This window comes from Colias croceus, chromosome 13 (genome assembly GCF_905220415.1).
Source record: "Colias croceus chromosome 13, ilColCroc2.1".
Taxonomy (NCBI): Eukaryota; Metazoa; Arthropoda; class Insecta; order Lepidoptera; family Pieridae; genus Colias; species Colias croceus.
In genome coordinates this window covers 1,833,553-1,861,256 of record NC_059549.1, presented here as the reverse complement: position 1 = coordinate 1,861,256, position 27,704 = coordinate 1,833,553, and the positions used below count along the sequence as shown (strand labels likewise).

General features: G+C 32.9%; 2 protein-coding genes across 4 annotated transcripts; one reads left to right on the top strand and one right to left on the bottom strand.

Annotated features, from left to right (window-relative positions):
- Nucleotides 1–401: 401 nt before the first annotated feature.
- On the bottom strand, nucleotides 402–19,507 carry LOC123696623 (monocarboxylate transporter 10). The gene is made up of 3 exons (XM_045642940.1): nucleotides 19,077–19,507; nucleotides 1,922–3,037; nucleotides 402–1,532 (listed from the first exon to the last, which is right to left on the bottom strand). Exons 1-3 carry the CDS (start codon nucleotides 19,333–19,335, stop codon nucleotides 1,474–1,476), a joined length of 1,434 nt encoding a protein of 477 aa, XP_045498896.1. The 5' UTR covers nucleotides 19,336–19,507; the 3' UTR covers nucleotides 402–1,473.
- Nucleotides 19,508–24,385: 4,878 nt separating this feature from the next.
- Nucleotides 24,386–27,305, top strand: LOC123696953 (putative nuclease HARBI1). Of its 3 annotated transcripts, XM_045643348.1 has the most exons (6): nucleotides 24,386–24,899; nucleotides 25,092–25,282; nucleotides 25,608–25,740; nucleotides 26,155–26,296; nucleotides 26,464–26,823; nucleotides 27,243–27,305. In XM_045643348.1, exons 2-6 carry the CDS (start codon nucleotides 25,221–25,223, stop codon nucleotides 27,272–27,274), a joined length of 729 nt encoding a protein of 242 aa, XP_045499304.1. In that variant the 5' UTR covers nucleotides 24,386–24,899; nucleotides 25,092–25,220; the 3' UTR covers nucleotides 27,275–27,305. The 3 variants fall into 3 exon arrangements, with proteins under 3 accessions (XP_045499304.1, XP_045499302.1, XP_045499303.1); XM_045643346.1 differs by having other exon boundaries at nucleotides 26,464–27,305; XM_045643347.1 differs by lacking the exon at nucleotides 24,386–24,899 and having other exon boundaries at nucleotides 24,960–25,282; nucleotides 26,464–27,305.
- The last annotated feature ends 399 nt before the right edge of the window (nucleotides 27,306–27,704 follow it).

Here is a 27,704-nt window from a genome sequence, read left to right as displayed (position 1 = left end):
ATTCAGATTAAATGCGTCAAAACACATAATATTAAAAGTATAAAAATGCAAATTAAATGTAATTTAAAATTGTACTTAAATATAATTTTATATTAAACGAATAAAATAAGTCTTAAAGTAAATAAACCGTTATAATGAATCAAATTGAAAAGGAATCAACATTTAGTTTATTACATGTAGTAAAAATAAAAATAAAATATGTACGTAGGTTCATCACCTTATGGGCCGATTTTTCAATGCTTGGATAAAACTTATCCGTCCAATAAAATATTACACGATAATATTAAAATGTCACGTAAACTGTCAAATAAGGGTAATTAGAATACGTTTTTAAAATTGTAGTTTTATACATTATTCGACGAATAAGTTTTATCCAAGCATTGAAAAATCGGCCCTAAGTCAAATTCCAAAAAAATAAACGACGTTTGTTAATTTCGCCGCCATCTCATACTGTCAAATATTTTTTTTACTGTCATTTGTAAAGTTGGGCGGGTGATTTTTAGAAAATATCAAATAAAACATAATATAATTTATATTCTATAGTAACCAATAATAGGATAAGGTAGAAACCATTCGAGTTACAGTAACTTAGGTATAGGTAATTTACAAATTATGGAACTAAAATTCCATATCTTTGATTCCATAAGCTGAGCTTAGAATTAGTGTGTATAAGAAAAATATACCTTAGAATAAAAATAAATGAATGTTTCATATATATAGATACATCTACAATTTATATAGCACCAAACATTCACACCCAAAAAGAACTGAGAAATAATTTTTTGGGAAAAAAATACAGTTTAGTCTTTCATCATGCAGTATACCTTTCAGAAAATACACATTTATACTGTAAGAAAACATCTTGTACTCGTAAATATGAATACAGAGTACGTAGACAATATTCATTCTTAGAAATAAATGTCATTTGAAATAGGTATGTTTATAGTTATTATCAACTCCATAATATGATATGTATTATGTACATACAAATTCTACCTATGGGATGTTGATGTTTTAAAATCTTTATTTTTCTAACTCGGTTTTTAACCATTTATAGCCTAATCTACACGGTGAAACTAAAACAATTAGGAACATATATGGCAAATTAACATAATTGGTGTAGGAAAATATCTATCATCACGATTTTTCAGTGGGAAATCATCTATCTATTTGGTTATATTTCGGCTGTGAACTGATTTTAGAAAAACCTTTGGCCAAAAAATATTGTGACGTTATTGAAGAAATTTTTCGCTTCTATAAACTAAAAAAATAATATAAGTATAATATTCGAGTTAAACAATTTCGTTTTTACAAATCCATGAAGTTCACAGCCGATTCATATTCATTTTCTTTATAAACGCAACAGATAACTAAATTTGATAAGTTCTAGTGTAGAGAGTAAAATAGAGATTCACTTAAAATTAGACGTAAACTGCAAGATAGGCACTTGAATTGACAGATTTTCTTCCAGTGTTATAATGTGGTCTGTTGAGAGACGCCATTTTGACGCAGCAACGGAGATGGCGGCTTTTCTGAAAACATAATTTGTAAATTTAAATAAAAAACAAACACCGTTGAACAATTTTTAGAAAAAAAAGACACCGTTTCAGTCAGTGGTCAACCACATGTAATTATGAATAGATACTGTTATTTAGATGTGTATCTAAATTTTTAATGATTATAAAAGATCGTACCGAGAATGGTAGATCTTTATCATGTAAGCGAAATAATTATAGTTTTGCAGTCTAATTTAATGATACTGTACTGGTTCTGCGGTAGCAGTCATTTGATTAGTAAGGATGAAATTCAATTAGCTATGCACAGTACGATAAAACAATCTTACTAGCTGTGCTATTACAATTTACGATGTATTTTTACAAATACCTAATGTTTATTTAAATATATTTTAAAATAAACTCACCAATATCTTGTGTACTAGAAAGGTGTCCATTTGTGCTAGCCCCTTTTCTTTCATCCTTTCGACATCGGAAACGAATAGTAAACATAAGTGAAGCACCAATTATAGGAGATATTCCTGCCAACACGAAGGGTAATGTATACGATTCATAGAACGTGTAGAGTTTAGCTGCTAACGGGGGACCAATAGACAAAGGTGTCGCTGACAATCCTAACATACACCCTATAGCTTGAGCGGCATAAGCACTCCCACAAAATTCAAACGCTATCGGACCTATCAAAGCTATAAATGCACCATCGAATATACCCATACCTAAACATATCACAATGAACAGTTCGAATGATTTCACGAAAGGCAAAATTATCGTCAACGTCCCAATGACATAAAAAGATATCTGTTGCAACAGGATCCTATCAATGCCCTTTTTATCAGCTAAAATACCAAACATTAGCCTTCCCAGACCAGATGTAGCACCGATGCATTGAAGGGGTAACGTAACATTAACATTTGTAAAGGTTTTTTCAATAAACTCTTGAATATGAACATAAGGAACGAAATATCCGAACAAAGCGACCGGCATAGATAGGGCCCACAGTCGGTATTTCCTATTCTTCCATATCTGAACATTTACTATAGTTTTTATGAGGGCTTTGAAAGTATTTTTCTCACGTGACGGTTTTTCTATTACAACAAGCGGGATCGGTTTGAATAGTAAACCGCAAAGAGCAATTCCGAACGTGAATACAGCTAAGAGTCTGAACATCCACGGAAGACCGTAGTTCTCAATCATATGTTTCATGAGCGACGGCATGATGACAGTGAAGATAGAACTGCCTATAGTGACGAAGCCGTTGACGCGTCCCAAGTATCTCTTGAAGTAATGTCCGAGTATGGCCAAGGAAGGAGTATACGCGAGGGACGCGCCCAACCCGTACATAATCCCATAGGTGAAGTAAAGGGCATCTACGTGGTCAACGACAAAGGACGTAAGGAGCAAACTTCCCGTAGCAATGGAGCCTCCCAGAACAGCAGTCAGTCGCAGCCCCAGGAGACCAGTGAGAACGCCCGACAGTGGCGACAGTAGGAACGTTGTGCCCATTGTCAAAGCTCCAACCAAGGCTGAAATGAAAGAAAACAATACATGAATCATTTGTATGCCACTTGCGTATCATATACGTAACACTTCAATGAACGGATAATAAGGCTATTATATTATTCATTCATTACTCTATGAATGCAACACCCCAATTTAAAGTTGCAATGCTTTTGTTGTCATATATTAATCATTTCAAATTATAAGATACGTCATACGATAAATAATAAAGTTCTAATAAATGGTTCTAATATCATTCATCATATAATCATAACCATAAAGTGGCAAAGCGAAAATCACGACACGAGACAAGCATTCATTGTATGAACAGAAGTTTAAGATAATCCATACTATAATATTATAAATGCGAAAGTAACTCTGTCTGTCTGTCTGTTACTCAATCACGCCTTAACTACTGAACCAATTTGCATGAAATTTGGTATAGAGATATTTTGATACACGAGAAAGGACATAGGCTACTTTTTATCCCGGGAAAATGACGCAATCCCGGAAATCCCACGGGAACGGGAACTATGCGGGTTTTTCTTTGACTGCGCGGGCGAAGCCTCGGGCGGAAACCTAGTAATATTATAAATGCGAAAGTAACTCTGTCTGTCTGTCTGTTACTCAATCACGCCTTAACTACTGAACCAATTTGCATGAAATTTGGTATAGAGATATTTTGATACCCGAGAAAGGACATAGGCTACTTTTTACCCCGAGAAATAGGATAGGTTTTATCCCGGAAATCCCACGGGAACGGGAACTATGCGGGTTTTTCTTTGACTGCGCGGGCGAAGCTGCGGGTGGAAAGCTAGTACTGAAAATATTCAACCTTCACCACACACTTATGTAACTATTGACATTGATTAATATTGACATACATAAAACTGTATTCAGCGGTGAATATTGAAAGCAAGCTTTATCGTATTTATCGTAATTACCTACCTATTTAAGTTTTTTTATCAAACAGACAGAATCAATTAATGATATTTGATCTCTATCAGTTCTTACTTATTGCAGTAGGGTAATTTTGAAATCATTCGTTAAATTTTTATTTGCATTTATACTAAAATAACAGTTATAAATAAATAAAAGTGACGAAACGACCCACTTCATAAAATTTCTCCAAAATTGTAGTTATTCAAATTTCAAATTCACTTACTTTATCAAAATGTACTAAGCTATTTATCGAAATAATTTCATCTTTTTGAACTATGAACATTTCGACATTTCCTAAAATTTCTTTGAAGTGCAGTCTCATATCCTCAGAGATTAAACTGATAACAAGCTGTCAAACGGACACGGTAAAAGAGCTGATTGGCGAAATTGTAACAAGGAAACCGTTATCTTCTTTATACAAGCTTTTTCTACGAACCAATTGGGTTAATGCCTTGAAAACCCATTTCTTAATAGGAAGCACTTAATTTGTCTCTCTTCGTTGTCTAAATATACACCTACATTCACTCCTACACGTCTCGGAGACATTGGAATATAATGTGCCTTTATTCTTTTGTTCGTTTCTTCGTATTTTTGAGATGCGATGTTATTTTATAAAGTGATTAAACGTTCTAAAAAAAGTAATTAGATCCATTTAAACATAAAACGTTAATTTAGTATTTTTTTTTATACTTTTATATATATTTATTTTAAACTCGGCAGAGTCTATGGCTCTAAGTCAGGATTTTTTTTTATACGCTGTATGTGAATTTACACTATCCCACGGTATAATTTATCTTCGCCAAATCTGTAACATGGTCCGATAAGAAACACCAAGATGAATACAGGAGTAATCTCGGTCGGCCTGATTAGATTATGATACATTGTATGCCACTTGTCAACTTTATCTTTGTCAAGTTAATATCAACTTGCGACCTACAAACTTGGGTCAAAACATGTGAAGGTTCTCTTTATCAGTAATCTTACGATAATTGGTAACTTCTGTTCTTTCATTATCTCAGTCATGTGCTTTTAAAACAAATACATTAATTAACTTTTACGTTTTTCTTATTCTAATGAGTAATGATAATCCGTTTTTACTTTACGGTGATATGTTTTATGCATTTAAAAAAAAACTCTAAGTGATTTAGAATTCTGACATTTTAATTAAACGCTTTCAAGAAATTCGTTCGTGTAAAAAATATGTTTATTCATTTGTATTATTTTCGTGTAATTGCTATTAAATTCATTCACAACTCGCTTAATAGTGTCTTGGCTCTCGAGGCTGATAAATTAACGCTTATTACATTTTATATCGGAAGTAAATTTTGTCATAGGCATTGACGAATACTTAACAAAAACTCTACTACCTACATACTAAAAATCTATATTCGTAGCAAAAACTATATATCCATACGAACTATGAATCTAGTATAGAAATATAAATTGGTGTAGTGTAGTAGCAGATAATATAATTTAGGCAACGTAAATCAAAGTGGGAATAATTTAGCCAATATACAATATAATACTCGTACATTGCTTTATAAAATACTGGCATCCCGCAAGCGGCTTCGCCCGCGTAGTCAAAGAATAACCCGCATAGTTCCTGTTCCCGTGGGATTTCCGGGATAAAGCCTATCTTATGTTCTTCTCAGGTCTCAAACTATCTCTGTACCAAATTTGAAGTAAATCCATGCAGAACTTTCTGAGTTTCGCCCGTACATACATACAGAGAAAAATTCTAAAAACTATATTTTTGGATTTTTTGGTTTCGATGTCGATTGTAGATCACGACCCAATAATCTTTTTAAAAAATATTCAAAGTAAACTTTTGACATTCCTACGATTTTATTATATACGTATAGATAAGTTCAGTCTGCAGACGCAAGCGCATGTTACAAAAACAACAACATATCGAAAAACAATATGTATTTATATAAAAAAGCAGATTTAGCACATGAATGACACTCGATACATAGGTAAACGTAGCGTACGCGTGTCAATTGCGAGCATGATCATAGTATAAAGAAGAAAGTAGGCCCAATCCCGTCGTTTAGGAGCGCTCGGTACCTAAACTGGGAAGGCGCATGGTTGTCACTTGTCACATTGATTTTTAAATAATTTTGTAATCCAACACCGACCGCTCACAGCAATGAATGAAGGAACCGAGCGGCGTTGTGTGTGTGCGTATACATACAAACGGCGCGATGTACCTTTATTCGAAGCAGTGCCGGATTAGCCACGTAGCAAGAGTAGCAAATGCTACGGGCCCCGCGACTCGGAGGGCCCCGCGGTCTATAAAAATATCAATTTATAATACACGTACCGTAAAAAAAATACACGTACCTACCACGAGAAGCGTTGGTATCAAAATCTACAACAATAATTTAAAATTTTACCACGTTTCTACAATTGAGCGCTGGCCAAAAGTTGTGTTGTACTGCTTGCACTGCGCTACACGCAAGTTGGTAGCACGGCAAAACTAACAGGGGAATCCCTTGATATTGTCATCGAACGAGCTAGTCGTAAAATAGGATTCTATCGACTATCAAACCTTAGATTACAAAATAAACGGCAAATGGAGCATGACAATCATCCATCGCCCTTGTCAAAGAAAATACGAAATCAAAAACGAATACGAACCTCCGCCAGTGCTATAGCGATTATAGGATTATAGTGTCATGCTAAGGTGTCATGCAATACGTCAAAAGGGGTTTGCTATTTTAGTAAAAAGACTCAGACTCAGACTTCAAGACGAAGCAAGCGGAATACAAAGTACGATCATGTCACCGGCTCTACTACACTCGACAACTTTGTTGAAAATCAAACACCTGGACAACGTTTTGAAATTCAGGTGTTTATTGTCATTATTGATAACGTACTGTCTGCTTTAACTAAACGTATGGAAGCATATCATGAAATTACTGGTGTTTTTGGAATATTTCGACAGCTAAAATCCCTTACAACAGAAGAGATTTTGGAAAACGCCTCACGTATGGTCAGTGCTTACGAAGATGAAATGAAATGAAATGAAATGAAAATGAAATGAAGAAATGAAATGAAATAAATTTATTTGTCCATTATATGATTTACAATTAATGTACGACAGTGGGTCCCAAACTAAGTGAAATACTTGTGTCTTGGGACCCTGAGTTGCGCTTCTTGGTTATATACATATGTTATGGACAGTAGAAAGTTAACAAGTAGGTAAATAATCTAATGTAATGGAAGTTAATACAATTATTAAAAAAAATAAAATAAAAACAAAGTACATTATTTTGCGGTTTGCAGCACGCGTGTTCGTGATAGTGTGTGTGTGTGTGTTTACGTGTGTGTGTGTGGGTGAGTGTGTGTTTGTGTGTGTGTGTCATTGTTTGTGAGTGAAGGCATATTGTTATAGTGTGTGTCAGCTCAGTGGTCCTTTAAGTAATTGTTCGGTTTCTTCAAAAGACAGCGTATGTAACCATTTCTTTATGACCTTCTTGCATGTGTAGTTCGATAGTAGTGTTATGTGACATCGTTTGGCTAAAAGGGAGGATGCACGAGGACATGGCAGTGAGAATGTACGCCTTGAGGTGAGTTTTTTAAAGTCCTTTCTTATTTTTAAGGTTCTGTGAGTAGTTAACACAGCCTTGAGAACGAAGAGCTGCCTGACCCTTAGGACTGCGAGCTCGCTATACAGCTCAGCTGTTGGGAAGCGGAAAGGTTTTCTCAGCATCACCTTTATGATTTGGAAAGTAGCCTAGGCGACGAATTAGTGCAGTTCGCTGAACTGCTGAAAACAGATGTGACTACTGTTATTGATAGCAAGAAACAAGAGTCTCTGGAACTGCAATTTTATAAACTTTTATTAAATAATTCCTTAGAATCGTGATTCCTTGCCTGCCTGCCTGAAATTGCCTTGCGCATTTACTTGTCTCTCATGATCACTAACTGCAGTGGCGAACGTTCTTTTTCAACGTTAAAACGTATTAAAAACGAGTTAAGAAACACGATGGGTTAAGAACGTCTTCACCTTACTTTGATGAATATAGAGAGAGTATAATTTGCTTAAAGAAGTCGAAAGTGAAAGTGTTATCTCTAAATTTGCCCATATTAAATGCAGAAAAGTTTATTTGTAATAGTTTTATTTTATTTAACTAATACCCTTTAACTTGAGAAACTATAGCAAACGAAGGGCCTGTTGACAGAATTTGCTACAGGCCCCGCGCTGGCTTAATCCGGCACTGATTCGAAGATAACTTACTTTTCTCTTTATACTATGGCATGAGTACGGTGAATTATCTTGATGCAATCAGCGCCGCCGCGTCGCCTATGGCGTCTGGCTTCCAATATTCTCCTATTGTTGACGCCACGTGATCGCACAGATACAAATTACAATATGATTTGGTAACAAAATGATAAAAATCTATATAATAAAAATGAATCGCTTGTGTTGGTAAGCGCAAAACTCGAGAACGGCTGAACCGATTTCTGATATTTCCTAAATGTACAAAGTTTTAATTAAAGTTCTCCGTTTAAAACGGGTCAAATTAGAGTCGAAAGGAGGTTACATACAAACATACAGGAAATACAAAAAAAAATATCTTTTTGCCCACAACCCATTTCATGATAATAGGGTGTAGGTATTAATTTGCCTATCTGTTAAACCTAGATCCTGTTAAAGGTCCAGTCTAGCAGGAAAAATCACACACTTTACTTTTAACGAATTTATATTATTTGCCTTATAGGATTTGCCATCTGCGTCGCATATCTACATAATTATTTAATATTTTGTGGAGTTAAATAATAAGTAGACAAATTAAGACAAATATTATTTCAGCAGGATGATACTGTTATATCAAGTCACGCGCTACAATTTAAGTGTGCAATTTAATTATTTTTTGTTTAATTATTATCAAAGTCATATCAGCAGAGCCGTCTTTACCATAGGGGCACAGGGGGCCAGTGCCCAGGGCCCCCCATCGTCAGGGGGCCCCCCTGGAGGAGATGTAGGACTGACAATTTTTCTCACATAAATCTCAAAATATTTTATTAAAAAGCAATACAGCTTTTTAATGCCAGAACGTCAGATCATTTTCAGATTTATTCGAATCAAAACATCTATGTTATTACAAGGTTATTACATGGAATAATTCGAGTGATTCGAACACCATTATAATTAACTTATCAGACATTTACTCGAATTATTTATTTACTTATTAACGTAATATAATATATTTTTACTTGAATCATTTTGAGATTTATGAAAATTACTAACAAGTCTAAGTTTACAGAATAGCATACAAGGGCGTTGTGACAAAACTTTAATCTCTGGGCCTCTAGACAAGTGGCAGAATCGCTAGAGAATAGAATCCACTATTGATACTAATTGATATAAGCTTATGACGTTTTGCTAATGTTTCGGTCACACTACCAAGGACGACGACGACCACGACCAAAATTCCCATCCAGCCGAAATTTGGTGAAATTATTAAAAACACAATCTATACTTAATATAATAAAGCTGAAGAGTTTGTTTTTTTGTTTGAACGCGCTAATCTCGGGAACTACTGGTCCGATTTGAAAAATTATTTCGGTGCTAAATAGCCCACTTCTTTGGCAAGATTATAAGATACCAAAATCGTTGAATTACTCCATGACGTTACGGTATTGTTATGATGCAACCTTGAAATTTTACTCTCAACGCGCCTAAAGAAGTTTCACTTCAAAAATATATTAAAATTTCCCGATCTTCTGTTACTACGAAAAAATTTTTTCCTAAAAGTCAACAGATATAGGTTTTTCGTGATTTTTACCGAAACGGTACAAAAAATGTAGATGAATGAAAAATGTAGTACCCAAATTGTAGATCATAAAATTATCTACTTATACAAAAGAATCAATACATTATTTTCCTAAGATGTAGCTTCCTACCATTTTCTAAGATATAACGATTTATAAACTCATTCCATCCTTATAATATGCACACGTTTCTTAAATCACTTCACACCTAAATGATTTTATGATAAAACTTATCGTTTCAGAATAAATCGCGAAATCACCTATTTTTTTATTTATTTATAACCTGGAATATGTTTTTTAATTCACGTACCGGAATGACAGTTAATTTTGAATTTTATTTTTAGTAATCCTTATTCCTTTGAACAATTTTACTAATTTTCTGCTGGATATGAAATTTTGTAGTTTTAAAGGTCCTAGAATTTAGTGAACTCTGTTCACACCGGACCATTTCTATACGAATAGATGACAAGCGTTTTGACTTTTGCCATTTGCCTAGGCTTTGAATAAATTATGTTAATAACGCACGCAATAATTTTGATCAATATGAAACGGCTACGAAAGAAAAAATCCAGATGCAAATTAAAAAGATAAATTTGAAAAAGAGAAAGGTATAAATTTATAAAGAACCGAACCGACTCGAACCCGCATCCTTCGCGCCATTCCGGGGCGGATGCTTGACCAACTCAGCCACTCGTGACCCGCCGGAGCAATCGAATTTATTCTATTCCTTCAGTTTTATGTGTCCTAAGGGACACACCGCACGCCATCTATTGAGATGATTTTACAACCATCTCAACCAATATGAAGCACTTTTCAGTGAATACAATATTGTAACGATGGAACACGACCTTTTTTGTTGAATTTATATTTTATTTATAAAGCATTTGAGTGCCATAAAACCTAAAATATAAATTCAAAGAGAAAGGTAATTTGAAAAAGTAATTCTTAAAATATTTCTTAATTAAATTTAATTAAAGTCAACTTTGGAGCGCCATTACAGCAGCAGCGTTTCAAATGAATTATATAAAAAAAAAATAAGGAAAAAAGTTTCCTCAAAAGACCATATTATAATACAATATTGGTCAGAAGTAACTTTTTTGTAAAATGTATAAAAAAATGGAGCAAAAATTTTACATAGAAATTTTCTTTAAGTTTTCTTATTACTTCTTTAAGTTTCAATTTAGGGCAAAAACATATATAATTGTGGGAAAAAATTTGCGTACCTAGTTTGATTTCTTTATATTTCAAAGGGCCCCCAATTCTTGTGTGCCCAAGGGCCCCGGCATAGTCTAAGACGGCCCTGCATATCAGCATACGATAATTACACCAAACAATCAACTCAAGTGAAGACCGTTAAGAGGAAAAAAAAGCAATTTTAACAATTCCTTGAAAAGTATGATCTGTAAATACCTACATCTACTTTTAAACATAGGTAGGTATGTCGGTTATAGAGAAGTAAGTACTTTAATATTATTATACCGTAAGCTAAGTAACTAGGTATTAACTATTAACATTAAGTAAAATTACCTACCTCCCTACTTCACTTTTAAAACGCAAATCATCCCATTCTACCATTCGAAACAATTATTCTGCAAGCGTACCTACTGCGTAGTTACGGGTAGACTTTCGTGACCATTCAAAGCCATCAAGCCATGCCAGGTAAATAATGTTATGATGAATCGCGTTTCAAGCTATAAAAGTCTTTGATTTCTAAACTCAAATACATATTTATATTCATACCCTGAAACGTTATTCTCCTTTTTTGGACAGTCGTGTAATTATTGTAATTGTTTCAATTGAATAGAATAATACGTTTAATATAGTTAGCGTAATCACGCTACTCTTCAAATCACTGTTGCAAGTGTAGCACTATTGTAATTTGTAAGCCACATGATTGTATCCATCAACAAGTTTAACACTATGGGCGTTGTATTCTGTGCTTACCTAACTAGGTATATGGTGTAAGGACATTGCCAAAATCGGAGCATAACTCTGTGCTCTATTTCGCTATTGCTGCGGGCTGCCTAGCAATTTTTCTATAGGTAGTGTTTAGCAGTACCCTGTTCTATACACGTTCAGCAAAACTAGCCGACCACACAAGTTGTTAGCCCAAATTTAGAAAGTATATTGTAACTTAATAAAAGTCACAAGAACACAGAAGCCGCATTGTAGTCTACATGACCGTCAATTAGTTACCATCTATTTGATCGGAACTTATTAATTGATTAATAATAAACCTATTTATTATGAGGTCACACGAATCGCGGTCAATTAAGGATATTATAGTTTAACCCATACATGTGGACCACGGAGTTATTAATCCAGACAGAATTCATTTTAATTAATGACAATTAATGTAATTAAATAGACTGGGACCGCTTTCGTTAATTTGCTACGTTAATTTATCAAAGGAACGCGTTGTAAATTGTGGGTAATCTTACATTTATAGTTAATCAAATATAAAGTAAAGACTGGATAAGCCTGGAAAACGAATTTGCGTGTTATTGGACTATATTATTGATGATTTTTAAAGAGCCGGGAATAGAACCAAACTTTTGCATTTTTTCGTGACATGTACGAAAAACCGCAAAGTTCCGAAACACACTAATTACCAGTTGAATGAATGATTCATCTAAAACAATATTTTTGGTGTTATTAGCTTCTTCCAATATTTGGATAGATAACAGTATAATAAGAACAAACAAGTCATTAACAAGAAAATCCATTATCCTCAGAAAAAATCAGTACAATAAAAACAATAACAATGTATATGTTTAACTGATAACCCGTAATATCTACACCACAACTGCTTATCAAGCCCTAATGCTTACAGTTCATAGTGTCAAGATAACACACATTATTAGAAAATAATTATGTACGTAGAAATGCTTTATGCAAATTGCGCTGTTTATTTCAAATGATTGACAGTATTATTGTCATATTAATCATGACCCAATTAAATGACAACATTGTGAAACAGCTTGTAAATAATAAATATATTATACTAGCGGTCCGCCCCGGCTTCGCCCGTGGTACATATTAACGTTTTCTCTACATAAGAACCATCCTCGTACTTCAAGGAATATAATAAAAAAAGAATTATCGAAATCGGTTCAGCCGTTCTCGAGTTATGGAATTACAACGAAAAGTGGCATTGATTTTTATATATTAGACTAGCGGTCCGCCCCGGCTTCGCCCGTGGTACATATTAACGTTTTCTCTACATAAGAACCATCCTCGTACTTCAAGGAATATAATAAAAAAAGAATTATCGAAATCGGTTCAGCCGTTCTCGAGTTATGGAATTACAACGAAAAGTGGCATTGATTTTTATATATTAGATAAGTATATTTTTTTAATTAAAATAAAGTTTATTCAACTGCAAATATTTGATGTGAAATCATACTTTCAATTTGCATGTAAAACCTCAGTGTTAAGAATTAAAACAAAAGTGTTGAGTCTTAATGCATGTGAATCATATTATGAAATGGGCAAAAAAGTAACTATGTTATTCAAACATGAAAAAGTCAGAGGTATCCAAAAATTTGATGGTGTAACTTATAAAACTTATAAACTGTAAATTATAGAAAATAAATAAATACAAAATAAAAAACAGACTATTAACCCCTCAGCTGTCGCGGCGCGCCGCGCCGAAAAGGTGCTGTCTGTCGGGCAAATTCGAGCGTTCGGCGCTGATTTGCCGATTTTTTTCGATATTAAAATTTGTGATATAAACTTTAACCTGTGAGACTCTTGTAAATTTTGATGATAACTAGATAACCAAACTTTATATTAGTTACCTTACTTACTCCCTGGCATGTTTATTTTACTTATTAGAAGCATTTTTTCCCACACATTTTGAATAAATGTGACATTGTAAAGAAAAATACTCATAAAAAAATAATATCAAGGTATTTTAGATTTTTATTTTTGTATTTTCATACTAGAATAGACAATCTTTTGAGTGAATATAACAAAAACATAGGTTTATTTTATAAAAATTCGAGAAACTTGAGTACGAATATCATCGTTTACGCATGAACATAAGCGGACGCGATCCCCAATCATGTTCATACAAATACAGACTTTACAGGGTGCTCCAAAATTACAACATTTCAAAATTTTTTGGTACTTGTTTTTATTTTTATTTTAATCAAAACTAGATAAAAACGAACAGTAATTTTTACTTTTTGGAAATATTTAGGTTTTTATTAATGTTTAAAAATCGTCTTATTCCTAAATGACGTCATTCTTATGGTGGGCTTTGTTCTAACGTCTGTATGTATAACGTCTCCACATCAATTTTAATTCTAATTTATTTTCTCTTACAATTTGCGATTAAGAAAATATTTTTGTGGTAACAATAGCATTATGAAGAAATGCTTTTTTTTCTTTTATGCTCTTAATTATCTATACATAATATAATAAATCTGTAGAAGGGTCAATTCTGTACATTGAAAATATTGAAAATATAAATAGCAGGGGGTGTTACTGGATCGATACCAAGCCCAAATATGTGATTAAAAAAATTATTGTCTGTCTGTCTGTCTGTATGTGAAGGCATCACGTGAAAACTAAGGTTTCGGTTTCGATGAAACTTGGTATAATTATACCTTATTACCCTGGGCGTAAAATAGGATACTTTTTATCCCGGAAAAATATGTAGAAAAAAATCTTAATTTTTTCCGTGCGGACGGAGTCGCGGGCGGAAGCTAGTAATCGTATAATATGAAATGTTGTCCAACTACAAATCGAAAGGCACTGTATCCATTCAGAAAAATGTCTAAGCTGTACAAATGTGAAATCTACATTTAATTATACCATAACTTAATTATAGACCGTTACATTTAATTTATAAATCAAAAATTTACGGAAATTTGAGTTTGAAACATTTTTTATAAAATACAGCTTATGTAAAGGATAAAAATCAATAAACTTAAAGATTCAGAATAAATAAACAATTACATATAAATGATATTATACATCTTAATGTTATACTTATCATTCTAAAAATCAACAAATAATAGGAATCAGGAAACATACTAAATGAAAATCATTATATTATGTCCCTAGTTGTATAGAAGAAAGAATCGTATCATATTATTGTTTTATTAAAAAAATGAACGTTATGCCTTAATAAAATTAACGCTCCCAATCCTATTTATGCATATATTACTTAGCCACGCGTTACTCAAATAATTTTGTCCGTGGGCTAAATTAGCTTATGAGTAAATAAATAGTACAGAGATTCTTAAAAAAATATCAATCATCTAACGGATTGAAATAATAGGTAAGTACTTAAATAAATTTTATTTAACTGATAGCACTATAAAAAATTGTTATGAAGCTTTGTGTCTGTACTATTTATATACTCATGTGGTTGTAATGTGTGATGTTGACGCCAACATTGGCCAATTAATAGGAATATTTGCAACTTAGCACAAATAACGTCGAACAGAACGAACTTGTTCATTATTTCTTGTAATATATCGAACACAACGACCGCCTTGAGACGACGATTTATTACCACGAGGTTCCACTTGAATTTGATCAGGAAAGTGATGAAAGCTATCCAATCTAGTTTTTATTTTACTTCAATACATGCAGTATTTCCAAGCATATTGTAATTAAGATATAAACTAATCGGTAAAATTGTATTAAAATCGGTTCAGTAGTTTAGTCCTAACTACTAAGTCCGTAGTACACAAACGGCATGGAACTTAAAAATATTTTGATTGGAATAAAATAAAACGTAATGTGTAGAATTTCATGAAGAATCCTGGTATCAGGAATTAAAAGCTGCAAATTCCCAGACACTGATCGTGTAAGTATTATTATCTGTTCATTTGACAAAGTATACAGAGTTATATTTTCTTGATTTCAAATACTGTTAGGTACGTCCTATTGTTAAAGTAAGCCTTGGAGTGTCTTGTCTTCCATTGCCACAAGGATCGTTGTTCCATTTGAATTCTCTTTTATTGATACTCAAATGCTTACGAATCGGAAAAAGGTAATCCTATCAAATAGTTACCTACTTAGATATTTTTATCTTCAAATGAAAATTAAAATATCAAGGTGGAAGTTTATTTAGGGTTACCTAACAAATAAGTAATTATTGATTATGTAGTTTTAGACAGCAATGTGATATCTTCAAATAAAAAAATTGCTTTCTTCTTCTGGGTAATAGAAGCAGTTTTGACACCAAAAATACAATAATTGTTATCGCTAGTCATTTACAAAATGAGAGGATAGATTTATATTTTCAGGCGTACTGCAAATGATGCATTTAATTCGTTTTATTAAATCTGTAATGTTCCAAGACTATTTAAAGTCATGAATGCAAAAAAATAATCGTCTTCAGACAGCGATCTACATCTATAACGTTCTGCCTACGAATGTACTACATATAGTACATAAGAATAAAAAACTCGCACACCGAGGGCTCCGAACAAACCAATTTTTTATTATGTTGTAACTCTAAAATTTTATGATTTTCGAAATTATTCCTCAATCTGCGCTATAAGAGCTTATTTTACCCCAATTTCAAAACTCTACGTATACGGGAAGTACCCTGTAGGTGTCGATTCCCTTGCTAATGTCGAAATTTGCGAAAATTTGCAGCATAAACGGCTGTATCTTTTGATTGCGTTGGTTTATAAGTTTGATTGTTTCGCAGCTTCAATCGACTCAAGTAATCAATATAAATTTCAGTTAAATGTCACATTACGCGCTCCTTATAAAATGCGTCTTGACAGACAGACAGACAGATGGGCAGATAGGATGGACAGACGTAATCTTATTAGGGTTCTGGACCCTTAAAAACCAAACCCTTTGGGATGCAGCCGTTAATACTGCAATTTTTAGCAAATTTTTACATTTGCAAGGCAATCAAAACCGACAGGGTACTTCCCAAGTACATAAAATCTTTAAATTTGGTAAAAAGCAATGTTTTATAAAAACAGATATAAGAATAATTGCAAAGAACAAAGAACAACAACATTTTAATTGCCATTTACAAATAAAAAAAGTACTTAATAATTTCAACTTTCAACTAATATGAACGCCTACGTGTATTAACTTGATATTCACATTTAAAACTCAGATTTACAATTTAAAAGATACCTACAGCATAATAAAAAAAATAAGTTTGTACGAAGCCCTCGGTGCGCGAGTCCGACTCGCACTTGGCCGGCTTTTTATTTTTTCTGAAACTTAAGGTTCCCCAATAAATAATAATATGTTGTATTTGTATGAAGGTAAGAATATGTTGTACAATTAAAGTGTTAAATTTCTTTTTGAGTTTGTCCTACACAAATTACATAGTATCACTTTGTCCTATATATAGGTCATAGTGAAAACCATTGTTCCCTTGTTCATTGTTGTTTGTAGGTTTTTTTACTATTTTTCCAGCATATATACACTTTTAACCATAATATACTAAAACTAAAAGAATTAAGAAAGAAAATGTGTCTCTGGAATTTTTTCGTAAGCAGGTTACGGACTATAATTTTTGTAGTTGATTATGTATATCGTTTTTAACCTGAGGACAATTATAAATACCACAAAAACGATACCTTTTAATATAAACAAAACATATTATCATGTACATTTTATTTTGTATGAAAATGAAAAATTTAATTGAAGACGAAATTTAAAAAATAGTGACGTTGAATTTGTGAACATCCTGTATGCGGATTTTACGGGGAAATTATTGTCGGTTTTGATTTGAAAACGAAATATCTCTAAAATGGAACACAGTATCAAATTTTGAATTATATCATTAAAATCTTCATAAAATTTCTCGTAAAATGATGTAAAGAACAAATACATTATGTAAAAAAAAATATGATTTACCAGGGGTCAAAAACTAAGCAACGTACAGTTAAGTGATAGATACATATTTGAAACCATTATTTATGGTATAATTGTTGGTAATTTTCATTATTTCGGCACATAAACATTAGGTTATATAGTCAATAATAATAAAAAGAGCAATAAATAATTACCGTTTTTCAACTTTCCGCAAAATTTTACATTTTGTAAAACTTTAAAAGTTAAAAGTTACTCGACTAAAGTATGACATAATTACTGTTATATTTCGAATATTTATCGGTCAAATTATTATTGGATGGACTTTAAATATTCAGTAATTCATAAGCTATCAACTAAATAGTCGTTTATGCAGATTTGAACTATATTTGCGTTACAATGAGCCAATTTCCAACCGGCGATGATTTGGCACAGATCTGTGCCCCGACAGACTACGGGTACAAAATTTTTGGCACAGATCTGTGTTCCGACAGACGAGGGTTTAATAAAAATTAAGACAAAAGCTATGATAATTAAGTCTATGTCATGAGATTTAGAATTCTGAGACATGTTTATAGCAATCAATGTGTTACTCTTATCAATATGCAAATGCATTTTTATTTATTATTTAACTAGATAACCCGCTGAACTTTGTATCACCTACTTAATGTATAGCTCATTAGTGTAAGATATTTTCCATTACTTACAAAGAAACAGATAAAAATCACTTCTTTTTAATATCTATAGTACTAAATAGATTTATTCTTACCTCTACCTAAATAATTGGGTAACTTACAACTAATAAGATAAATTTTTTGTTGCATATTTTACTTCTGAGTTTAACATTGCACGAAAAAATATACTTGAAAATCCTACTTATATTTTAAATGCATAAGTTTGTAAGAATTAATGGATGTTTGGTACTCTTGGATTTAAATGGGCTATCTAACACCGAAAGAATTTTTCAAATTGGACCAGTTGTTCCCGAGATTACCGAGTTCAAACAAACAAACAAACTCTTCAGCTTTATAATATTAGTATAGATACAGATGGCATTGTAATAACACATTTAAGCATCAAACATAAATCATATTTTATTTTATTAGTTGCTGATTAAAACTTAAGTAGTTTTCTCACATGTCGGTTGGTTTCTCACTCACATGGAAAGTAAATTGTAATTGATAGAGCCTATTTCATCATTCAAACTGCTTGTAAATAATAGTGTGGTAGACATATTAATTGACTACACTGCATATTTTGTTCTCTAAATAATTTTATACAATAGTTAAAGTATTTTTCATTAATAAAAAAAATAATAATAAATTTTATGCTTCATTTTGGTTCGTTTTTTTTTTTCCTTAATATAAAAACATTTTTATACTTAAATATTTTGTAATTTCCTTATCAATTTTACAGGAAAAAATAATAATGAGGCATATATTAACAGTAATTAGACCAGCATAAAGATGAAATTTTTTGCGACATTATAGTGTAATCAGAATTAAAAAAAAAAAACAAATTTAACATTCTTACCTGCTTTACTGTCCGCATTAGGAACATTTTCATCTCGCAATCGCTTTTGAAGCACTGTATATATAACACTGTAGGAATTTATTACACCAAATAATAGTCCATTTGTTAAAAAAGAACCGATTACTATGGAATATGCTCTAAAACCCCCATCGGGTGGATCATTTGATGTACTATTAATAATTTCTGGTTCTACAGATTTTGGCCTTACTGTTCCCGACAGTAAATCACTGCTTTCCACTAGGTCTTGATCCTTATCCATTTTAATTTAAAAATAAATATGTCTCGCAATTCTTACAGCCTAAAGCACATGGCTCAATAACAGTTACAGCCAAAAAATATATAAATTCTGATAGAAAAAGCTAATAATAAATCAACTTTTATTTTACATTAAAGTAAATAAACATTTTTATTCAAAACTAAAAAATAAGAAGTCAACAAATTATTTACTATTTCGATGACATTTCACGTTAATTCACCACCTACTTCTAGACGTAAGACAGGACTATATACTATATTACTCTATGGACAGGACTGAATCATGATTCATGAATGGCGTAGAGATGAATGGGAACGAAGAATTAAGAATTGATCATTGAAGATAGAATGTAAAATGACTTGTGAATGAAATCCTTTTAAAGCTCGGAATACACGTACTCGTTGTGATTGCTCAAAACCATAGAGCATACTCAAAACATATTGTTAAATCACAGTGTTAAATTAACATACATAATATTATTTATGATTAATAAATTCGCCACAGCTTTAAAAATATATTTTTTAAATCTATTTAGGTATTTTCATCATACAATATGATAAAATATATTAAGGCTATAATTAAATTTAAGGTACAAATTTAACGCCTTGATATTACATTCAGAAAATCATACATTGTATTATTATGTAAAATATACGTTATTAACCCATTGTATTGAAAATGTATGAAAGTATTCTTACTTTCATATTTTCATACATTTTCAATACAAGTAGTAGTAGTAGTAGACTTTTGTATATCTGGCATTCTTTAACTTCTCGAATCTTTGGAAATGCTGTCGAGATTTTTATAAGTATATTTAAAAATGAAATATCGAAGTTTATGATAAAGTCACAGAGCAATATAGTAGGTACACTGTACACTTGGTCTAAGATCCGAATAAAAGCCGAAATGCAACGGCGTGATAATAGAATGAGACCAATTTTATAATAAATTTAATGTATTAAAAAATGTATTAAAAATGGATTGACTGGGAAAATCCTGGACAGGATATTTTTTATTAATTATTAAAAAAACCTTGCAGTTTCGAGATAATAAAACAATTTTGTAATAAAACAGCGCTGACATAATTTTTTTTTCATCATCCTATCAAGTGAAAGTAACTGGTACCGACATATCTACCTGTTTATACCTGCCAACCTAGCCGTTTGTCCCGGTAAATATTAGAAAACGACTATGACTGCACATTCTGTAGGTTTCCTACTTTAAGTCTATTATAATTTTTTTTATTATGTTGATACTGCAATTAATTAAAAAAAATGTTTTTTTTTTAATTCATTAAAAGTGTCCTGTCCAGGATTTTCCCAGTCAACCCATTTTTGATACATTTTTTAATACACTAAATTTATTACTGGTAAAATGGGGTGAATAGAAATCGCGGGGTGTATAGAAACAAACCTGAGAACTTTATTAAGGTCGTTCTAGTGTCTCTATAGTCTGTTAAAGTATCTTTATTCCCACTATTAATAAAACTGCAACATTTTTCCTTCAATCTGGCAACATTAAAATTTACGTAAAGTTTAATGACATAAAGAAAAAAGCTGTTGAAGTGAACGTCTGCGTACAACTGTTTATTAACTGTGTAAAACTTTTAAAAAAACATCAAGTTCTTCACCGTTATCTCCTTGTCAATTTGCATACTTGGATAGCTAAGTTTCTCATCTATTAGGAATAAAAAGTTGAGTATCAATATTCCATCATTTTGTTCTAATTTTTTAGTAAAGTCGAGACTTAGAAATTTTTTACAGAATTCGAGGTGAATAGAACCGAGTGGGGGGCGATTAGACACGCCCTTAGGGTCAATAGAATCGATCAAAGGTGTGAATAGATACGAGTGAGGGGTTGATAGCAACGAGAAAGAGGTTAATAGAAACATGATTTTCAGGGTTGTCAATCGAGTATTTTTTCATCATGACAGTTTTCAATTAAAAATTTTTGTTAAAATGTTTTTCTGTGACACTTTAATTTGAAAGTTGCATTTTTTATCTTCAACGGCCTTAATCGGCATTAATTCTTTCAACCTTTGTAATGTTACTAACGCTACCAATATGATTATAATTACAAAAATTAAACTTTTCAATTATTGTTGATAGTTGTTTACTGAAAAACGAATAAGTAGGTACATAACATTGAGATAATATTAATATGGAGCAGACACCACGAACAAAATCTGTGCGCCAAGCGCGGCGGCGCGGGGCGCGCGAATGACGGCTAGACAGTCATAGATTATGCGATGTCACTGACTCACCGCTATAGAGGCGACACTTTGTTTCATTCTGTCTATTTTATTGGGTGCCACTCCTTACATGCACGTTGACTTGAAATTTTCTTTGTACTTACTTAATATTTATTTTAGGTATAAACTGACTTTACTACGCGGGGCTAACAATATCTGGCATATAATATAGGATGATGTAAATAGTGACGTCATATGGAATAATTTAATTTTTTTCGTGTTTTAGGTTCAGTCAGGGCTATGGGAAGTTTTATTCCTTACAAATTGAGCCTTTTTTAGAAAAAAAATAATTTTTCCCTTTCTTCACGGCCCAAACATGGAAACCTTGAATAGAAAAAATATTAATTACTTATCTCTGAACTAGCGGTCCGCCCCGGCTTCGCCCGTGGCACATATTTCGCAATAAAAAGTAGCCTATGTTCTTTCTCAGGGTCAAGATTGTCTGTGCCAAAGGAGAATGCCCATGAAAGTATGGACCACAGTACAGTGTTGCGTCAATGCCAGAGTGGTTTTGGAGGGTTCTTCGATATTCAAAAGATTTCTACCAATTGATTTTTTTGTGATAAAAACAGGGGTTTTCAAGATATTGAGAAAAATGTGAAATAACCTCAAAACTTAAATAACCCCGATTTATGTGTGATTTAGGTAACATTTTATCGTCCAAAGGTTATTTTTCGATTAACATATTTAATCTATGCGTAGAGCTTATGCTTTCAGACAAAGTCTATCTGTTCATCGGCTAGTGTAGGTAGGCACCAGAAATCTTCCGGGACGGATTTCAAGAAAACCTAAATATATACATAAAAAATGCCAATTGAGTTTTTATTCGGTTTACATGTTGTTGTTTGAATCATTTTTTCACTACATATTCGAAGAAAGAAACAAATAAGAAATAACTGGTTTCCTACCAAGCTATGTCATAATAATATTTTTTTTATATATACATATTTATATTATTTTACTTCACTATCTTTGTTAAAACAACCTACAGTGTATAAACAATACCATAAAGAGTGATTTTATGTTAATTGATTTTTTTTGTAATTCAATGAAAACAATAATCGATATTAATACATTTAGCTATTTACCATAGTAAATGTAATAAGTTACCGCTTGGTTACCGTGGTAACCGGTAATGGACACTAATTCTATAATAACGGATCTAAACAATTACATGTCTTAATAGATTTTACAAAACATTCCCTGTTCAAAATATATTTTCCGATGGTAAGAAGGCCTCTAAATTGCCGAGATTTTTTTAAATAGTATTGTTGTCTTGATGCATGAGAAAAACCAGTACCAAAAATGGGCATTTTCCTTTCATCAAAATCGGTCCAGTAGTTTATGAGCCTATTAATTACAATCAAACAAACAAACAAAGTTTTCCTCTTTATAATATTAGTGCAGATAAATAAATAATAATTCAATTATACGTTCAAGTCAGTAGCTTATACAATATCAATTAAAAACTTGATTAAAATCAATTAACAAAAAAAAAATTGGTGATTGAGTAATTGATTTTAATATTTCATGATTTCACCTTTTTTCAATTAACAACCAGTCTATGCTTTTCTAAATATGTAAAATTATTATTTTATACTATAAAAATATACGCTAGCAAATATTACTAACAACACTTATTTCATGCCCAATGTCATATCTTAAATTTTTAATCTATGACAAAATGTCGCCAGCCAAAAATTTTGCTCTAACTAAGTTTTAAAAATTATTATCTAGTTACTTACTGATGAAAAGTTATTCCTTTGCACTTTTCCGTATTCTTTGTATTATTTGTGCAATATCGTAACACACACGTAGGCATATTTGATGCGTTTCTTTTTAAAACAAATAAAAAATGAGCGTGACGTTCGCGCCAATGAGCGAGCAAGCGACTGAGTGCAGTTACGCCACATGACGTATGTTGAGTGGAACATAAGTGATGTAGGCGGTATCGTCTCCATATTAATATTAACTCAATGGTACATAAGTACAATACAAGTTGATTTTGACAACCCTAAGTTTTTTCTCTATTCACCCCTCTGTCGTATCTTTTGACCCCACTTTCAAGGTAAATAGAAACGGCCTACTTTTTCCTATTTCACAAATAATTCTCAAATTTATGTATAATCAAAGCATAACTATTTGGTAAATTAAAACGAGACTCGCAATTTGACAAATATTTGATAACAGCTTTAATACAAAATGTGTAAGAAAATCAGTCTAGAAGTTGAAAGTTGTGTCTATTAACCCCATTTTACGGTATAAAATTGGTCTCATTATCACGGCGCCGGCCGCGCCGTTGCATTTCGACCTATGCTACGAGACGGGTGTATAATGATGTAGAGTACCTACCTGTCCGTCTAATTATTATTATTCTCGAGACCATGAATTGAACTTTGAAATGTGGCTAATTTGCCGGAATTTACTTTAGTTGTCTCTTTTTCGCTCACGATAATTTAATAATGCCATCTTGGCGTTTAATCGGGTGTTCGTTATTATTCCTTATTTTGAAGATCGAATATTGTGCAGGTAACAATACCTATAGATAGGGAGGCGAAGAGGGGAATTTTCTGTAATACTCGAGCGTGGCAGTTTAAGATATGAGAGATACCGACCTAATAGAACAACCTTGTTAACTATTTAGCTCTTTATGTAGTGACGCGCGCCTAGGATAAAGGATCTGGGGGCCTTAGACAAAGTAACAATTAAAAACGATAACGAAGTTAGAAAAGGCAAAAATGTATGGAATTGACATACGCCGCGTTAGATCACGTGGTCTATCGTCATCGTTATCGCAAGTTGGTGGACAATGCTAAAATTCGTAACGAAACCATAAAGTAACGAACTGTTATCGTAGTTATCCCATACAAATGCGTAGACAAGCTGCACTCTTGTGTTCACCTTCGCTTCGGTCGCGATCGCCAAAAAAGATAACGAAACGTTGTAGTTAGGTATTGAAAAAGTATTGAAACAATATGGCCGCATGGCGCATTTCATTCATCAGCTGACAGCTGATACTGTGGCGCGTGGCGGACAGCTTAGAGAGAGGATTTATTAATTATAAATTTCATTTGTGCTTTTGTGGTATTAATCTTTGTAGTTAATATGCATTCTTTGCGTTTATTGTGGGCTGCACACAATGAAAACACCTGGGAGAGGCGCCAAAAGCGTTTCCAAATGCGAAGGCAAATAGAGGCAATTGAATTTGTTTATTCAACATTTTAGGCTAAATAAAAAGACGTTCGCAAAATTGTCTACTGATTTAAGGCGTCATGCTGGATTGAGAGGTTCCCCTGAAATTCCTGTAGAAATAAAGGTAAGAAATTTTAATCTATAGAAAGAAGACTTAGGTATTTACTGCATGTTGCACTTGAGTTAACACTCAACTTTAAAGCGTATTCTTCTTTTGCTTAAAAAAAAACAAATCAAACCTAAAAGTTACTGACCCATGTAGGTATATGTTATGTAGGTATGTATATAATAATTTAAGTATCATTATATTTTTCAGGTGCTATGTGCTCTTAGCTTTTTAGCTACTGGGTCATACCAAAAAATTGTGGGTGTGGGTCAGTATTTCACCCAGCGTACGACAAGTCGCTGCATTAGGGAAGTTGTGAACGCCCTTAATCACAGTTGGATGGTTAGCAGGTGGATAATGTTTCCACAAACACCAAATGAGAGGTGTTTAATCAAAGAGAAGTATGTAAATTTTATTTTATAAATAAGCTGAATGCCTGTTTAAAAATTAAAACATATTTTTATAGAATTCAAAAGATAAGTTTAATGATTTTGTTTTCTATTAATATAGGTACCTAGATCTTATCTCATAGAGTAACGGTACAACATATCATTAATATACAGTAGTGGCCACAAAATTAGGGATGCAGGGTGATTTTAATACAAACGAAGTCACTCTGAGTCCCTAATTATGTGGCCACCACTGTATATAATTGTTTTCTTTTAGCAGAGTGTAAATATGTATATTGATACAGCTACAGTACCTAAATAATTACATATTTTACAGATTTCAAAGGACTCATAATTTGCCTGGAGTGATAGGGTGCATTGACTGTACCCATATTGCTATCACTAAACCAATTCATGATGAACATATGTTTTTTAATAGAAAAGGATATCATTCATTAAATGTTCAAATGGTAAGCAGCTGGATAAATTATATCCATAAAATGAAACTATGTTGCATAACATAATCAAAAATAAAATAAAATACTTATGCTCTTTTTACTGTATGAACTCAATGGAAAATATTGGAGATCTATGCCAAGGTGCACAGCAAATAAAAGTCGTAATGAAAAATCTATAAGTCATCTATAAGTCTTTTTATAAGTAGGTGCCTTAATTAAAATGAAGGACTATTATTATTAAATATAGGAATAATAATTCCTTTTGCATTCAGCCTCTTGAACTGGTCAATGTCAAATCATATGTAAAAAAATAAGTACCTATCTGTTAGATTGAGTAACTTAATTTCAGCGCTTAGAAACACTTCCATTCCTTGCAGTTTGATTCTTTGTTGGAGAGAACCATAATATTCATCATTTTGTTTTCAGATTTGTGATTTTGACTTACGCATAATAAGTGTTAATGCAAAATTTGGTGGAGCTACACATGACTTCCACATATGGTCTGCGAGTCACATGGGCACATACATGCAAGGGCTTCACGAAAGTGGTGAACACGTTTGGTTATTAGGTAAGACATTGTTCCTTATATTGTAAATAGTAAGACATCTGTAATAGCCCTATACATAGTGGTAAGTAATAGTATTATTAAGTGAGCATGACATGACTACAAATAAACAACAATTATTCATTAAAATTGGAGCAGTCTATTAACAAAAATGTAATTGCTTTTTTCAGGAGATTCTGGTTACCCACAGCGACCATGGTTAATGACGCCAATATTAAATGCTGAACCAGGATCCCAGGAAGAGGTGTACACACGACGTCATGTCCAAGCCAGATCTCGCATTGAGCGCTGTTTCGGATTACTTAAGGCACGTTGGCGGTGTATGCTTCGACACAGAGTTCTTCACTATCACCCTTACATGGCTAGCAGAATCACTAATGCATGTTGTGTGCTACACAACATCGCATTAGCTGCTAAAATACCACCTCCAAGTGATTTGCCAGCCGGGGGTCTAGAAAGTAGTGAAGATCATGCTGTACAACATAGTACCTCCACCAATGATAACCAAAATGAGTTAATCCGAGGGAGAGTTAGGGTCTCAGCACACATATGGGATCGGAAAGGGATCGTAACCGTATCGCCTCGAGCCGTTCAGAATGGTTTGTATTAAACTCCCTACTGCAACGCACACTAATCGGAATAGTAACGTAATCGCCTCCCCTCGGAACAGGCTCCGAACTTGCAATTCCAGCGCTAACGGCTCATCGTCCCCGCGCTTACGTCTCTCCGTCCCCGCGCTTATGTCTCTGCCTGCTACGACTTGCCGTACTTTGCAGTTTGCCGTTTTTAGGCGTAACGCCGGTGTCGCCTAGCCGTAGCCGAGTTGACGTACAGGCGCTGCTGATACGCTTTCGTCACGTGCATACGGTAGGTTGACGCCTGGTTGACAGCGAGGCGAAAGGCGTTACGGTTACGATCCCTTTCCGATCCCATATGTGTGCTGAGACCTTTATGCGCAATTTCTTAGTTAGTAGGATGTAATTGTTAAATAAATAAAATTAATATTAACTGATATAATATTTTTATTAACAGTCACAATTATATGTCTTATTTATAAGATAAAATTAAAAAAATCAACTAAAGTATCTCTATTCATTTTCTACATTTTTTTTTAAAGTACTATAAAACACTGCGCGCGACCCGATTCAAATCAGTCGGCAGCGAGCCTTTCTAGAGAGAGGACACGTTGCTGGGCGCTCTCCTTGACCCCTGAGTTGCAAAACTTAATACAAAAACATGAACAGTCTTTCATTGCAGTCTTTAAATTTAACAGTAAAAGAGACATTTCACTTTTAGTGTCAATTTCGAAGCTAAACTGAAATTGCTGACAGATCTAACAAACAATTTTTTTTAACTAATTGCAAAAATCCTTAAAGTTGTCAGTTAAGATTTTTTTATTTTGGACTCCCTA